The sequence below is a fragment of the Mytilus galloprovincialis genome, chromosome 9, assembly GCF_965363235.1.
Source record: "Mytilus galloprovincialis chromosome 9, xbMytGall1.hap1.1, whole genome shotgun sequence".
Classification (NCBI taxonomy): domain Eukaryota; kingdom Metazoa; phylum Mollusca; class Bivalvia; order Mytilida; family Mytilidae; genus Mytilus; species Mytilus galloprovincialis.
Window position 1 is genome coordinate 14,013,984 of NC_134846.1, and position 16,692 is coordinate 14,030,675.

The window sequence follows — 16,692 nt, forward strand, 5'->3', positions numbered from 1 at the left end:
AGTGATTGTAATAACAGACACTAATAGTTATCAAAGGTACCAGGATTATAATTTAGTACGCCAGACGTGCGTTTCGTCTACATACGACTCATCAGTGACGCTCAAATCATAATATTTATAAAGCCAAGCAAATACAAAGTTCGAGAGAGATATGTCTAGAATGATGACAGCGTATGTTTTGTGGTATTTATTTTGAAAGGTATTCGTGTTTCAAAAGTTATTCTGTAGATAGTATATCATATTTTAAATACTAATGTCACAATGCCGATCGTCAGGAAATTGTTCTGCAGATCACCTAGATATTTGAAGAAATCCGGTCATCTAAACTTAAACTACATGACAGAGAATCACGTTTGATCCAAGTAAGAACTGTGTATCTGTGAGATTCAAGGTGACGCATTTTCTTTATTGATAGCAAACTAAGTACTAGTATATTTAAAATTTGTATTGGTTTATTGAAATGTTTTACAGATACTAATGTCTTGAAATCTTTTACAGATACTAATTTCCTGAAATTTAAAAAAAAATACATAATTATAAAATGAACCAGCATTGAATAATGATCAAATTTGTCTTCAATTTTACATAAAATAAGAAGATATGGCATGATTGACGAGGAGGCAACTATACATTAGGGACTAAATCAAATAGATTTAAGCAACTATAGGTGACCATTCAACATTAATCATTTTCAGTCTGTTTAAAGAGCAACTAAATAGTTCAAATTGTGTGACGGCCACTGATACCGATTATAACCAATATAACAAGACAAAGCATGTTACCTTAATTTTAATTTTATTTTACCTTTATATTTTGTTATGACATTTGAAGTAGATACATATGTAAGAGATCATTCTTTTGTCGGATATGGAGCCATGTGTTTAAATACTTTCTTAAACACTGAATGGATATATGTACACTTCATAAGTAGTACATGAGTGTCACTTCATTGTTTCTGTTGTTCTGTTGATTTCCTCTTATAGTTGATGTGTTTCACTCAGTTTTAGTTTGTAACCCGGATTTGTTTTCTCTAAATCGATTTATGACTTTTGAACTGCAGTATAGTATTGGTGCCTTTATTTAAGTTGCATTATTGTTTGTTAAGCATCTTCTCGTTAGACCCCTGTTTTGCAGTTGAGCAATAATTTATTTCGACACTTAAGTATTTTTCACAATTCAGATTTAAATGACCTCACCATATAGAGCCTCTTGAAATATATATGTACAAACTTCAGATAAGAAATCTATAATATCTATCATAACATTTTATCAATTAAGATGAAGCAACTAGTATTCTTATTTGGAACTCTTGCATTTGCACAGGGTAAGTTATGCGTTTTTATATACTCTTAATAGTCTTAAATGTTTGTGCATTGGGCAAAAAGACATTTGCAGAAACATTTGCTTAAAGAATAGTTATGTTATATCCAAAAGAGCATTGAACCATTCTAATTTCATTTAAGACCGTGACCGTTTTTTAGTAGAGATCTGTTACTGTAAACTCAAATTCTTAAATGATATCCAACATATGGATAAGGGTTCATGGATAAGGGTTTTTGAAAACGGGCATTTTCTTTTCCTTCTTTATAACAAAAACGTCATCAATAGCGGCGCTGTGGACATTACAGAAATGAAGTCCATTTTCATACTCTCAAATTTCTAGGCTACCGGACCACGTCCACTTGTATTTTTGTCCATCTGATGAGTTAAGCCTTTTTCAACTGATTTTTATAGTTCGTTCTTATGTTGTACTGTTATACCACTGTCCCAGATTAGGGGGAGGATTGGGATCCCGCTAACATGTTTAACCCCGCCACATTATGTATGTATGTGCCTGTCCCAAGTCAGGAGCCTGTAATTCAGTGGTTGTCGTTTGTTTATGTGTTACATATTTGTTTTTCGTTCATTTTTTACATAAATAAAGCCGTTAGTTTACTCGTTTGAATTGTTTTATATTGTTTTATCGGGGCCTTTTATAGCTCACTATGCGGTATGCGCTTTGCTCATTGTTGAAGGCCGTACGGTGACCTATAGTTGTTAATGTCTGTGTCATTTTGGTCTTTTGTGGATAGTTGTCTCATTGGCAATCATACACATCTTCTTTTTTATATTCGATCCTATCTTTATGTCTCCCGAATTTCATTTATTTATTTTAGGTGCTTGTATTCATAAAAAACTATAGAACTAATACTTACTTTTTTCATGCATGTCCATTAATTTAACTCCTACGTCTTAACTTTATATATATATAATATTATTGTTTTAAAATAAACGTGCTGTTTAAACGAAATTCTTATCAATATATTTTGCACTATCACCGGTATGGGCAGTTGCTGCTATGTGTGGTCAATTCGTCTCCGAAGGTACAATTCTAACATTTAGTCAGTGTTTCCGTATGGTAGAATTTTGCTGATGATTTCCAGTTTAAAAAATTATGTAATCACGCAACTTGGAAATATTTGGACCAGTGTTCACTTACAAATGTATGTATATCGTGAAATACACGCCCTTAACGCCCCATTCCAGGATCCGCCTCTGATTATTTACATAAAAAGGACAGCATTGTTCGGTCATTTTAATGTTGATTATTATTTACCATTTCTCGTAATACATTTTTAAATTCGTATCTGAAATAACAAACTTTTGGTACTGCAACCTATTTACATACGAAAATGATATATTTTGTCAGGATAATTCTAGAGGTCTATATGACCTATGTCAAATTTGTTTTCTCTCAATCGATTTATGACTTTTGAACAGCTGTATACTACTGTTGCATTTTTTTCATGTAAAAATTTAAATATAATCGAACGCTGATATATACTAGTAGGAACAAAAACAGTTATGTATATAGAAATACCTAATTTTGCAATTTGCAAGCATCAAAATTTTACAATTTCAAAGTCTTATTTATTTTAGAAATCTTTATGATCGATATTTTTGTTCTATGAAATTCGACAATTCCAATGTCATAATGCAGCCTTGTATGGAATTAATATGATTTAAAGTGTTCATGGTAACAATATTCCTTGAACACATTTACAATCATTTTTTGAAACCGCATTATGTGTTCACATTCAAAAGTTTGAGTTTTAACGTACCAAACTTTCTACATCTATTTTCAAAGTGTATATAGTAAAATCTTCGACACGAACTTCAAAAGTGTTTATAGTAAAAACTTTGACATTAACTTCAAAAGTGTGCAAAGTGCAAAACTTGTATAAAGTATATACACTTCTTTACTTTTTCCTTACAATATTTTCGATAAATACCTAAGTCACATTTGATAGTTTCACGGATTTGGCTATACTTTTTGAACCTTTTGGATTATAGCTCTGCATCTTTTAAATAAGCTTTGGATTGCAACTATTTTGGCCACGAGCATCACTGAAGAGACATGTATTGTCGAAATGCACATCTGGTGCAAGAAAATTGGTACCGTTAATTTTATTACTACCACTGGGTCGATGCCTCTGCTGGTGAACTATTAGTCCCTGAGGGTATCACCAGCCCAGTAGCCAGTACTTCGGTACTGGCATGAAAATACGGATTTTTTTGTGTTATTAAAATTTGCTGTTACAAAATGATAGAAATTATTATAAATTAAGGAATGTATCTCCCTCATGCAAAGCTCTACTTCCTTTCATGGATTTGGCTATACTTTTTGAACCTTTTGGTTATAGCTATTTATCTTTTATATAAGCTTTGGATTTCAATTATTTTGGCCACGAGCATCACTGAAGAGACATGTATTGTCGAAATGCGCATCTGGTGCAAGAAAATTGGTACCGTTAATTTTATTACATTACATCAAAAATACTAAGAAATTCAGAAGATACTTAATTTATCATTGAAAAATCCTGTTTATGGTAACAGTTTTCATGAAATTGCTTCATTTTCTTCCTTTGATTACGTTGATAACATAATGTTCAAATAAATGAAACATTAGCTAGAAGACTCTGTTATAATATTCAGCATGGTAGGAGTGTAGGAAATGTCGACTCCATACAAAGGCTAGCTCATGCTTCATCTGTAAAGGAAAAAAGTAAAAAGCTAAAATACCGCATAGGAAAATTCTAAATGGAAATATAAAAAAGAAGATGTGGTATGATTGCCAATGAGACAACTATCCACAAAAGACCAAAATGACACAGACATTAACAATTATAGCCCATACCGCATGCTAAGCTTTAAAAGGCCCCGATAAGATAATGTAAAACAATACAAACGAGAAAACTAACGGCCTTATTTATGTAAAAAAAAAATGAACGAAAAACAAGTCACTATGATCGGTAAACTATACATCAGTTTGAACATGAAAGAAATAGAGGACAGGCATTCTTAGTATCCATGCTACATCGATTCCAGAATTCAAGTGTGTAATGAAATAAAACTACTAACTACTAGTATTTAGTCTAAATCTCAAAACTGGAGAAAATTTATCTTTAACAGAGGTTGCTCTGATATCTTACGGTGCTTTTTTCTTCTTGGGGCCAAAGAACTAAAGCATGCCACAAAGCGGCTGAGCAATTTGGGGGGCAGTCGATATAGATAGTTGTATAATACATTATATTGACTATTTATGAAATATTTTCCAGTGGACGGTAAGTTAATGTATATTAGTAATCTTTTTCAAATAATATATGCACTTGAAATGGTATTTTTAAGGTATATCTATCGGTACTTTTTTGAACTGTGGAAATACAACGGCATGTGGAACTCAGTTTTACCCACCTCATACAGCCCCGACGGGTGCATCATCACGTATTGTAGGCGGGAGGGAAGCCAATCCTCATAGTTGGCCTTGGATGGTAAATATTTATTAAGTGTCTTCGCATAAATAATCAAAATATTAAACTTAAAAAAAAAGCGTTTAAATTCTAAAGATGTTTCCATTCTTAAAGAATTTTTATATTGTTAGATTTTCTAAACAGGTAAATATAGTACGCGTATTATTTTATACCACATGTTTCCTCATATAGTATTCAGTCATCCTCTCTCTCTCTCTCTCTCTCTCTCTCTCTCTCTCTCTCTCTCTCTCTCTCTCTCTCTCTCTCTCTCTCTCTCTCTCTCTCTCTCTCTCTCTCTCTCTCTCTCTCTCTGCCACAACTGTTAGTTGGTGCATACTCTTCACCAATTAATATTGAGTAAATTTATATTACTTTGAACAAATGTTTTTGTATTTTTGTTTTATTTTTTTCATCACTGTAATCAATCAAATATTGTAAATTATATGTAAATATTGTGTACAAGTTATCATTTTTACGAATAATAATTTGTATTTTGATTTTGTACAAGTACAAAAAGTGCCTGTACAAATTACAATTTGTACAATTTAACGAAAATTCACTTATATTTGGCCTTTTTTACTTTTTGTGATTCGAGCGTCACTGATGAGTCTTTTTGTAGACGAAACGCGCGTCTGGCGTGTATACAAAATGTAGTCCTGGCATCTATGATAAGTTTATTTATAACTTGAACAATATTTTATAATATATATTTTGGTGAAACCAGCATTGATACACACTACAGAATTGCTAATAAATGACCACACAATTCACAAAATTGACCTTATTTATCAAATACTAAAATAATTCTTCATCATTCGTTTGAGATGGCATCGGGAATTGCACATCTTTTGACTTTCACAAAAGTACTGTACCCGCCTATGCATTTACATTTAATAAACACCTGACAACCTGTTTTTAAAGGCTGTTTACCTACATTAACTGCTGATAGCGAAAGTTGAAGCTCGAGAACCGTTGCTGTGAATAAACATGTGTCTTTCCTAGCTTCAATTTAACTGTAAATCATAAATATCCTGTTAAAATTTATCCAGCTTTTCTAATTTGGTAACCAGCATCTTCAGATTCAGCAATTACGCTTTAGATATATCAAGGACAGGTTTAGACACGAAGTGACGATCATACTGTATATGTCATGTATATAATGACATTAATCCCAAACAACAAGTTATGATAGTTACTGGTTGTTTTCGTGGTAAGATATTAGTCTTGAATCTATTGTCCACACAGTGCACACTTCCTTGCAAGAATGATCGGTGTTTCAATATCAGTGTCATCCAATTTAACTATAAGCCCATTATGCTTGTCCTTGGTGTACACAGAATTGTTCTTTCGTGTATCATTCCCTGCTAGGTTCAGAACATTTTGGACAAATTTCTCCTTGTGATCAACAATGGCATCCATGTTTACACTTTTACACAAATTGAGTAAATTAATGACTTAACATGTAAAAGAGTGTAAATTATAATGAATCCTAGCATGATATGGCTTTGGCAACTGCTTAAAGCAATTGATCACAAAGTAATAAGCCGTTGCAAATTGTTTAAGACGAGATAAATGTGAAAGTCAAAAGATGCAATTCTCGATGCCATAATTAAATCACCTGCCCTAATGAAATAGAACAATTTTGTATTTTGTAAATAAGATGTATTGTATGGTCATTTAATGACAATCGTGTGTATCAATGTTTTTTTTTCACCAAAATCCATATTATGAATTATTGTACAAGTTATAAGTGAATTGTCGTCAAATATTGTACAATTTGTAATTTGTACAGTCACTTTTTGTACAAATTATAATTTTATACAAAATGTAACTTGTACGCAACATATATATCACAAGTTGTATTAATTATATTGCTCTTCATAAACGCCTTGTTTTACAAATAAAACTATTCTTATTCTTATTCTTATTAAATATTTTTTCATGTTATATGGGACAAAATTTTATTTGCCTATATTACTGTTACCAAATAGATACCAGGATTGAAATTTTATATTTACGCCAGACGCGCGTTTAGTCTACAAAAGACTCATCAGTTACGCTCAAATAAAAAAAATTTAAAATGCCAAATAAAGTACGAAGTTAAACAGCAGTGAGGACCAAAAATTCTTAAACGTTTTGCCAAATACTGCTAAGGTAATCAAAGTGTTTTCTATTTCTATCTTAGTTATGATTATGAAAATTTAAATTTATAATTTTTAATATTTACGTTTACTGTTCATTATTTGATGTACCTCTTTTCTCGATTTATATTTATTTGGTTTAATAACTGTATTCTATGTATTGCATTACATTGCATTGTATACTTATATATCATCAAGAATTTGAACACTTGTAAATTCTATGTCAGGTTTTGCTACGGTATCGAACAAGTACGCTATCATGCGGTGGTACACTAATAAGAACATGTACTGATGAACTTGTGGTAATCACCGCAGCCCAATGTGTTGAGGGGTAAATATGAAATAATTATACAATATTTTGTTCTTAACTCATACTTTTACACATAGCACATGTCTGAAAAAAATAGCATCAAGGTATTTAAGAACGTGTTTTCGGAGACAAGTGCTTGTATATAGTATTCATGCGATAATGTCACAAGCTTACTAGGACTTTATTTGAATTAAGATTGTTTATAATACGACTATAGCTACCTGTGGTATCTTATTGGACAAATTCTGAGACTAACGTAATGTAATAACTATTAGAGAAAAATACATGTTCAGAGGCGGATTTAGGGGGAGGGCCAGGGGGCCCGGGCCCCCCTTTTTGGGAAAAAATGTGGTTGCTTAAATAGGGAATCACTGAAGCGTGACTGGAGCGGACCCCCTCTTAGGTCATTTCTGGATCCGCCACTGATGTTTGTCAAATTGTTTTCATTTTATAAAATAGACCGAGTATGCCAATAGTGTACATCAGTAGTGGTATGAAAATACCATATTGCTTTATTGAAATTTGAAGTAACAAATCTAAAAAAATTAATTAAGGAGTACGTCTCCCTCGTGCATACAGCTGATTCTTTAACCGGTGTGGGTTTTCTTTTTAATCCATCACGGTTATAACTGATATTCGGAGATAGTATAAAGTTTTCGGTTTTCAAAAATCTTGGCCTAGGATATCATTGAAGAGACAATAATTATTGAAATGCGCATCCAGTGCAGTGCAATCTGTACCTTTACATTCAAATGTATCTATAAATTGTTGCATACACTACAAACCATTAAAAGTCTGAAATGGCCTATATCTGTACTCGACTGTACTGATTTTTACTCGACCAGTCTGAATTCCTCTGAGATTTACTTGATAATACTCGACTGTAGTCTGAACCATACTTAACAGTCTGAATGTGTACTTGACCAGTACTTAACCATTTTATACTAGTCTGAACCGTACTCGACCTAGTCTGAACCGTACTGGACCTAGTCTGAACCATACTCGACACTAGTCTGAACCATACTCGACCAAGTCTTAACCATACTCGACCTAGTCTAAACCATACTCGACCAAGTCTTAACCAACCTAGACCTATTCTTTGTATCTATCAACTGAATTTTATCAATTTAGGATTTTTTTTAAATAAAAATGAAATTTGAACAACAAATTGAAATTAAAAATGTATTCAATAGTTATCAAAGGTACCAGGATTATAGTTTAGTACGCCAGACGCGTGTTTTGTCTACATAAGACTCATCAGTGACGCTCATATCAAAATATTTATAAAGTTAAACAAGTACGAAGTTGAAGAGCATTGAGGATCCAAAATTCCAAAAAGTTGTGCCAAATACGGCTAAGGTAATCTATTCCTGGGATAAGAAAATCCTTAGTATTTCGAAAATTCAAAGTTTTATATTCAGGAAATTTATAAAAATGACCACATAATTGATATTCATGTCAACACCGAAGTGCTGACTACTGGGCTGGTGATACCCTCGGGGACGAAACGTCCACCAGCAGTGGCATCGACCCAGTGGTGTAAATAGTTATCAAAGGTACCAGGATTATAATTTAGTACGCCAGACGCGCGTTTCGTCTACATAAGACTCATCCGTGACGCTCATATCAAAATATTTATAAAGTTAAACAAGTACGAAGTTGAAGAGCATTGAGGATCCAAAATTCCAAAAAGTTGTGCCAAATTTATTTATTTAATATTATCCCTTTTTGATATAAGTTTTATATAATATATTTTTTTTTCATCCTAAATATAATCATAGATATATTTCTAATATAAGGTTAAATGTTTTTATAAATTTTGTTGGCTGTTGTTATATATGTCATTAAATAGAAATTTATTTTAACAGTTAAAAAAGTAGAATTTTTTGGTCTTGTATGGTTCAGACTGGTCAAGTACTGTTCAGACCTTTGGTTAAGTATGGTTCAGACTGGAAAAATAGGTCGAGTACAAGTCGAGAATGGGTTAAGACTGTTTCAGACTGGTCGAGTAATAGTTCAGACTATTTTCAACGGCAAAGATAAGGGTCAAGTACGATTCAGTACAGACAAGTATGGTTCAGACTGGGGTCGAGTAATGTCAAGTAAAAGTCAGACCAATTCAGACTGGTCGAGTAAAAATCAGTACAGTCGAGTACACATGGTACAGATATAGGGCATTTCAGACTTTAATGGTTTGTAGTGATATTTACCTAATCCATAAAAAACGCGAATATTACACAGCAACTGGTTTTCACTCATTAATTAAGACAAACAAAATAGTTTACTGGCATCAATTTGCGCGGGTAGTTTACTTTGTTCCATAATTGTAAGTGTAACCCTACGAACCTATATCTAATCGTTTTGCTGGTATGCAAGTGAATTAAAGCCATTTCTTATTCTTTTGGGTTTTTCTTTCAAATGCGTTTAGCGAATTTGTTGACTATATCTTTTATTTCCATCCTCGTGTATAATACATTTACAGGTAACACACATATCCCGTGTGTAATCACAAAGAAAGTGTTAATTACATGTATAGTAGTAGCTTTTTTTTCCCAGATCATTGGCTGCAGACTGGCAAATAGATGTTGGTGTCCATTCAAGATCAGCCAATGAACTTAACCAGAAAGCGTACCAAGTCAGTGAGATACATGTTCATGAGAATTACAGTGCTTCATACCTCCTAAGCGATATTGCTCTTTTGCGTTTATCAACACCTATCGAAGAAAATGCAGATGTGACTCCAATATGTGTGACGTCATTACCAATTGAAGATTTCTATGGTAAAAACTGCGTAGTAACAGGATGGGGAACAACGATGGAAAGTGAGTATGACATTTCCTACATTTTTTCATGTTGCTTAGTCTTTGGTTTTCTGTGTTGTGTTTTTGTCCTATTGTTTGTCTGTTGACCTTTTATTTTTAGACATGGCGTTGTCAGTTTATTTTCGACTTATGAGTTTGAATGTCCCTCTGGTATCTTTCGTCTTCTTTTTTCTTCACAGTTACTAGAATAAAAGATTTTTATAGCTAAACTCGCGTTTCGTCTACAAAAGACTCATCGGTGACGATCTAATAAAGATGTTAAAAAGCCAAAATAAAATAAGAAATTGATGAGCCTTGAGTACTCAAAATATCCAAAAGGTTTTGGTAACTACAACTATGGAAATGAATCTATTACTGGGGTAGAAATTCTATTTCGAATTCAAAGTTTTGTAAACGATTAATTTATATCAATGGTAATTCATGTAAACACATACTATTCTTGTATCAATATCTATTACTTAACATAATATTGAAAGGCTTAAACATTTACTTATTTTCTGCAGGGTTTGATCTTAAACATTTAGTTTGATTATTTCGGTACTTACACTAAAGTTGAGCTACTGGTTAGAAATTTGAGAAGAATAAAAGCTATAGAAAACTATAAATAATAACATATACGTATGTATCCTTCGTTAGGTGGCTCTCTTGCTGATAGACTGAAAGAAGTGTACAAACCAATTCTACCCAACTCAGAATGTCTAACAAACATAGGTGGCGCTTTCAATCCAGACCATATGACTTGTGCTGGATACTTGGAAGGAGGCAAAGGCGCATGTCAGGTACTATTTAACTTTCTTTTTATTAATTTAGTATAAAAGTCTTATTTATAATATAATACAATAAAACACATATTCTGAATCAACACGAGTAATAAAACAATACATGTTATATTCGTGGGAACTAACGCATCCATGGACAACCCAAACAAGTTTTGACACAAATTCAGTTGAATCATATTTGTCAGTCTAGATTAGAATAAATATTCTGCTTTCGTGATACTCTTATATATATATATATATATATATATATATATATATATATATATATATATACAAATACGCAATTAACATAGGTCCTAATAAAAGTTAGTTTCAATCATATTGCATACATAAAACAAAAAAAATGGTTGACCTCCTGCTCTGAAGACGCTCTGATAAGCGAACGGAAGCAATAAAGTATTTCGTGATAACCGACTAAAACTAAAACAAACTACATATATGAACTAGTATATACTTGTTTAGGCGCCAGCTGTAAGACGCCTCTGGGTGCGGGAATTTCTCGCTGCATTGAAGACCTGTTGGTGACCTTCTGCTGTTGTCTGTTCTATGGTCGGGTTGTTGTCTCTTTGACACATTCCCCACTTCCATTCTCAATTTTACATTCAGCAATCAAGAAGAAAACACTACAAACAGACCACCAAGGAGTTGCTTGCAAACTTTCTATATTGTCAAAGTCCTATCTATTCTTATATCATAGCTCATACTCCCTCTTCCATCCAAAAAACAGTCACAAGTATATATCTATATTTTCCAATGATTATACATTCTTGGAAAAAACTATTCTTGTAAATGACATTCGTTATGAAATGTGAACAACTTTTAAGAATGTGGTAACACTTTTGCTATGTTTTAAGGGTGACCAAGGTGGACCTCTTGCTTGTTTTAATAGCCAAGGAAAATACGACTTAATAGGTATGAATGTACTATTTAAAATAACATAGAGTACAGTGTGTTTTATTAGATAATAAAATAGAGGCGGTATATAATAAGGGAACATTTTTAAATTCTCATAAGTTGAAGAGAATCTGACAATAAAAAAGAAAGAAAAATAGTTAAAAAAAACAAAGATATAGCAAAATGAACCCTACAGTCGTTTGGCCAAACATACCAAAGGAATAGTCAAGAAGACAAAGAAAGGACAAGAGATATCAATCCACGACACAAAATCAGCACATGCACATAAGAAAACACCAAAATCAAAGGAGCAGCGGTTTCCTTTCAAAGTCACAGTGACTCCTTCAAACGCTCTCAGTTTACTGCTAGTTTAGTTTTTCTGGGGGTTCGTGTTGTTTATTCTTTAGTTTTCTATGTTGTGTCATATGTGCTGTTTTTGGTTGTCTTTTGTCTTTTTCATTTTTAGCCATGGCGTTGTCAGTTTGTTTTAGATTTATGAGTTTGACTGTCCCTTTGGTATCTTTCGTCCCTCTTTTAAAACGAACCGTAGCACCAGATAGAGAAGAACACTTTTGTAAATTGAAGATCAGCAACAGTTGTGAAGTCGAAAACGAACTGATAATGCCATGGCAAAAAATGACATGATATAATGAATAGACAAACAATAGTCTACAAAACACAACATAGAAAACTAATAACTGAACGACACGAAACCCAGGTGAACTCATGTGCTTAACTTTCAGCGATGTTGTATTATCTTTTCTCTAACTCTATGGAAATATATCCCTTTCCGAACCCATTGTATAAAAAAATTTAATCAACGCGTGGTTGTCGGTGATCTCAGAAGATGATTGGCTGAGTCAAAGGGTCAGAACCTTTCTCAGCTCCCTGAAATGATCAAAATGTTCTAACAGGTGTTAATGAAATTGACAACTTCGTGAAAAGTGGAAGGTACTCGAAGGGAATTTTGTTTTAGAATAAAGGAAAATTTATCTTTTAATCATTAAAGAAACAGATTATTACATAGTAACGCGTGGATTATCGGATTTATCCAATCTCTATAATTATAAATTTTAAAGCCCTCGCCGGGATTCGAACCCATGCTACTGAGATATCGTGACACTAAATCGCCTGCACTGTAGCCGTCCCGCTAGACCACACGACCACCTGGGGTTCATAAAAATGAAGCTTTCGGTGACCGGGTGTTACTTTTCCACGTCAGTTTTAATCTAGCGTCGTACTACAGTACATGATATATAAGGCATAGAGATGTTATTTTTACAGATCAGCTAAATTATCTATAGTAAAGGATCCTACAAACTAATGTAAGATACAGTCACAGAAAATATTATATATATATATATATATATATCTTTCTTTCTTAGGAATAGTGAGCTGGGGATTTGGCTGTGCAAGAGAAGGCTTCCCAGCGGTGTATGCAAATGTTCATAAGTATCTAGATTGGATTGCAACCCATGCGTCTTCATGAAACCAACAACTGATATTTATAAGTTATCAAATAAAAATTAAAACCTTCATTGTTTCTGTCATCTACATTATTAATAATACTTGACTAGAAAAGAGTAAAATCACAAAAAACTGAACTCAAAAATTCTAAAAAGGAAAGTCCCTAATCGAATGGCAAAACAAAAGCTCAAACACATGAAATAAATTGATAACAACTGTCATATTCCTGACTTGGTACAGGAATTTTCTTATGTAAAAATTGTGGATTGAGCACGGTTTTATAGCTAAATAAACCTCTCACTTGTATGACAGTCGCATCAAATTCCATTATATTGACAACAATATATGAACAAAACAAACTGACAAAATAGGTAAACATGTCAAAAATAGGGGTACAGCAGTCAACATTGTGTTAGATGATATGAAAAGGCTGTGTTGCTCATCAAAGTATATTTGCATCGTCAACAATGGACACAGTGTGGACTAGGATAGAAGTCATGACAAAAATCTCTTTAGTGTAGACCTTGTATTGCTGATCAATTTTGGGGTAAACTATTTCCCTGAAAACTTCTTTCAGTGCACACAAAAGATATATATTAAACAAATCATCTTTTGAAGCAATCCCTCTGAGATAGATTCTGCTATAGATTTCGGCAAAAATTTCAATTATTTGTAGATCTTGATGTCTTTCTTGTCATTTTTCTTTATAGTTTTTATCTATCTTTTGTTGTTTTCAAGATACATGTAATAGGCCAAACAATTGGTATAAATTATCTTTGAAGATCAAGAACTCTAATCATTTGAAGACGACTGACGATTTCGCCTTTATTGACTAACTTGTAGATATTGTTTTACTGATTTATCTAAAATGTACAGATGTCAAGTTGATTCAATATTCAACATAATTTTATTTTTTTTAATTTCAAGCCTTCGTTTTCAACATTCAATATCCAAATTTGTTTGTTTGTTAAACCTTCTAAAAAAAATTACAACATACAACATTCGATTTGTGTGTTAAAACTCTTTTTATTTTATTTTTTTTTTTCAACATACAACACCCGATTTGTGTGTTAAAACTTTCATTTTCATTCTTTTTTTTTTAACATTCAACAAAAGTTGAATGTCGAAAACGTAGTGAAAAAAAATGAATGTTGAATGTTAAAAAAGAATTGTTGAAATTCTTTTTTAACAAAAAACAAAACTTCGAATGTTAAATGTTGAAATCGAAAGCTAAAAAATATATAACTAGAATTGCTATTGCAAGCAATAGCGGATGTCACCCTTCCCCCCATTGCCACTAAGCGGCAGCCATTTCAAAAACTTTTAACAGTGAATGCACAGATTTGCATGGCTATACATTTTTCTGTATATTTTCAGTACATTTAGATCATTTTTAAAAACATGACATATTTGCTGTTTCCATGGCAACGGCAGCCATTTTGAAATTTTCAAAGTCAAAAGTCTCATCTATACATGCCAGTTTAAAATAATATTAAGTTTCATTAAGTTTGGAGCATTTCGAAAATATTTTGACATTTTTCCAGTTTCCATGGCAACGGTAGCCATTTTTGAAATTCCAACTTCAAAAGTCTCATGCAGACTTGACAGTCAACAATCCTATTAAGTTTCATCAATTTTAGAGCATTTTGAAACTTTTGAAATTTTTGACATTTTGATTTGTTCCTATGGCAACAGAGACCATTCCCAAAAGTTAATGGCATATACCACATTGGTACATGGGAGGGACCATACCATCAAAGTTTCGATCAATTTGACCTACCATTTTAAGAAAGTAAATGCCACTTTAAGGTTTTTGAACCATTTTGACCTGTTTTGCATTAATATATTGTTTCCATGGTAACGGCAGACATTTTTGAAATTCTAATGCCAAATTCCACATCTACCAATGTTGCTCATCGTTACTGTAAAGTTTCGTTAAATTTGGAGCATTCTGATATTTTTGAAATTTTTGGTGTAGTTTCCATGGCAACATAGTAGTTTCAATGATTGCCAAAGTTCCAAAGTTGCACTGCAACTCGAAAGTCAGGGTTCCTTGTTATAGTGAACTATCATTTAGATTGGTTCCTTTGGTTCCGAGAAAGCGATCGTACTAAATTAGGTGGAAGAAAAATAATAATAATACAGAAAAAGAAACAGAAACAGAGGAATAGCAATATGTCACCCGACATTGTCGATCGGGTGACATAATAAAACTGAATGTTAACCAACTTGACATCTGTGTAGTGTCTATGATCTACCTTTTATAGTTTTCATGATATTTTCAAATCTTATTTAGTAGCGTTTTGTAGATCTTGTATTGATAATCATTTTACTGTTTAATGTGTACTAGTATACCCATCTATTATAGTTTTCACACAAAAATTTTTACAAATATACAAATTAGTAAAAAATAAATTTGCCATATAATAAAACCTTATATATCTTATTTTGATGATGGAGTTTGCTTTTTAAGGTTTCTCTTTATTTAATATAGTTTGTTTTTTTTAACAAAAATGCAAAACAAAATGGGTAAAAACAATCTTTCAAAAGTAATAACTCTGGGATCCCCTTAAGGATGTATTGACTATTTCAAACCTGGTGACTCATTGATGGATCCTATGTAGCTAATGATTTTTGCTATACATTGTCTTTCTCCATCTGCATCACACTTTCTGTTAAAACATTATTACACTAGATGCTTCAAAAAGCCAGAGTCTATCACCTATATCTTCAAAATGAACATTTCTTTAGTAGAAAAAATCATTAAAGGGCAAAAATTCCATTCGAGTCAACTGACAATTTCATTCATGTTCATATATTTATAGCTTTTGTACTGTTAATATTTTAGATTTTTTTAAAGTCTTTATCAATATCTATTACAGATTTCAAGATAATAAGCAAAATCATGGTGAAAAAAACATTTTGGGAAAAATACTCAATTTTATTTTGATAGTTGACTGACGGAGGAGACAATAACTGGATACATTAATGTTGGAAGTAAAAACTGTTGATTGAAGATCATACAGAGAATACTCAATTAAAAAGAACCTTTGTGAGCACACTCACATACCCCATAAACTCATGTTGTCACTGGGCAAAAATATATAACAAGATTTCTCAGTTCAAAGACTCACAGCTCTTACAAAACTCAACTGATAAGAAATTCATATGGATATGCACATTTACATAGTATGTCCTTATTATTTACAAAGTTTTATGAAATTATATAGAGGGTTTTATGAAATTATATAGAGGATTACAATGACAAACTATTGCAGTAGAATATTACGGTCGAAATTAAATTAAAGGGGCATAACTCCTTAAAAAGATAAAATTATAATTTGTTCAATAGGGTATAATATAAATACCGTAAACTAGTATAAAACAACACAAAGGTTCATAATGTTGAAGGTTTACTGAAGTCTGTTTATTTACTACTCATGACACCATGTTAAATGAAAACCATTCTATCTAAGAAATGCTTTGGTA

At 32.3% G+C, this 16,692-nt stretch overlaps 1 protein-coding gene across 1 annotated transcript; it reads left to right on the plus strand.

Moving 5' to 3' along the window:
- The first annotated feature begins 1,199 nt into the window (after positions 1 to 1,199).
- Positions 1,200 to 13,272, plus strand: LOC143044467 (trypsin-1-like). Its single transcript, XM_076216505.1, has 7 exons — positions 1,200 to 1,324; positions 4,669 to 4,811; positions 7,159 to 7,262; positions 9,798 to 10,063; positions 10,700 to 10,842; positions 11,697 to 11,754; positions 13,122 to 13,272. Exons 1-7 carry the CDS (start codon positions 1,279 to 1,281, stop codon positions 13,223 to 13,225), a joined length of 864 nt encoding a protein of 287 aa, XP_076072620.1. The 5' UTR covers positions 1,200 to 1,278; the 3' UTR covers positions 13,226 to 13,272.
- The last annotated feature ends 3,420 nt before the right edge of the window (positions 13,273 to 16,692 follow it).

What these genes read in the sequence shown, in the direction of transcription:
- LOC143044467 (XM_076216505.1), top strand. Translation starts at nt 1,279, where the DNA reads ATGAAGCAACTAGTATTCTTATTTGGAACTCTTGCATTTGCACAGG. An exon ending in CTCATAGTTGGCCTTGGATG is followed by an intron (nt 4,812 to 7,158) that starts GTAAATATTTAT and finishes ATTCTATGTCAG; the next exon opens with GTTTTGCTACGGTATCGAAC. An exon ending in GAGGCAAAGGCGCATGTCAG is followed by an intron (nt 10,843 to 11,696) that starts GTACTATTTAAC and finishes CTATGTTTTAAG; the next exon opens with GGTGACCAAGGTGGACCTCT.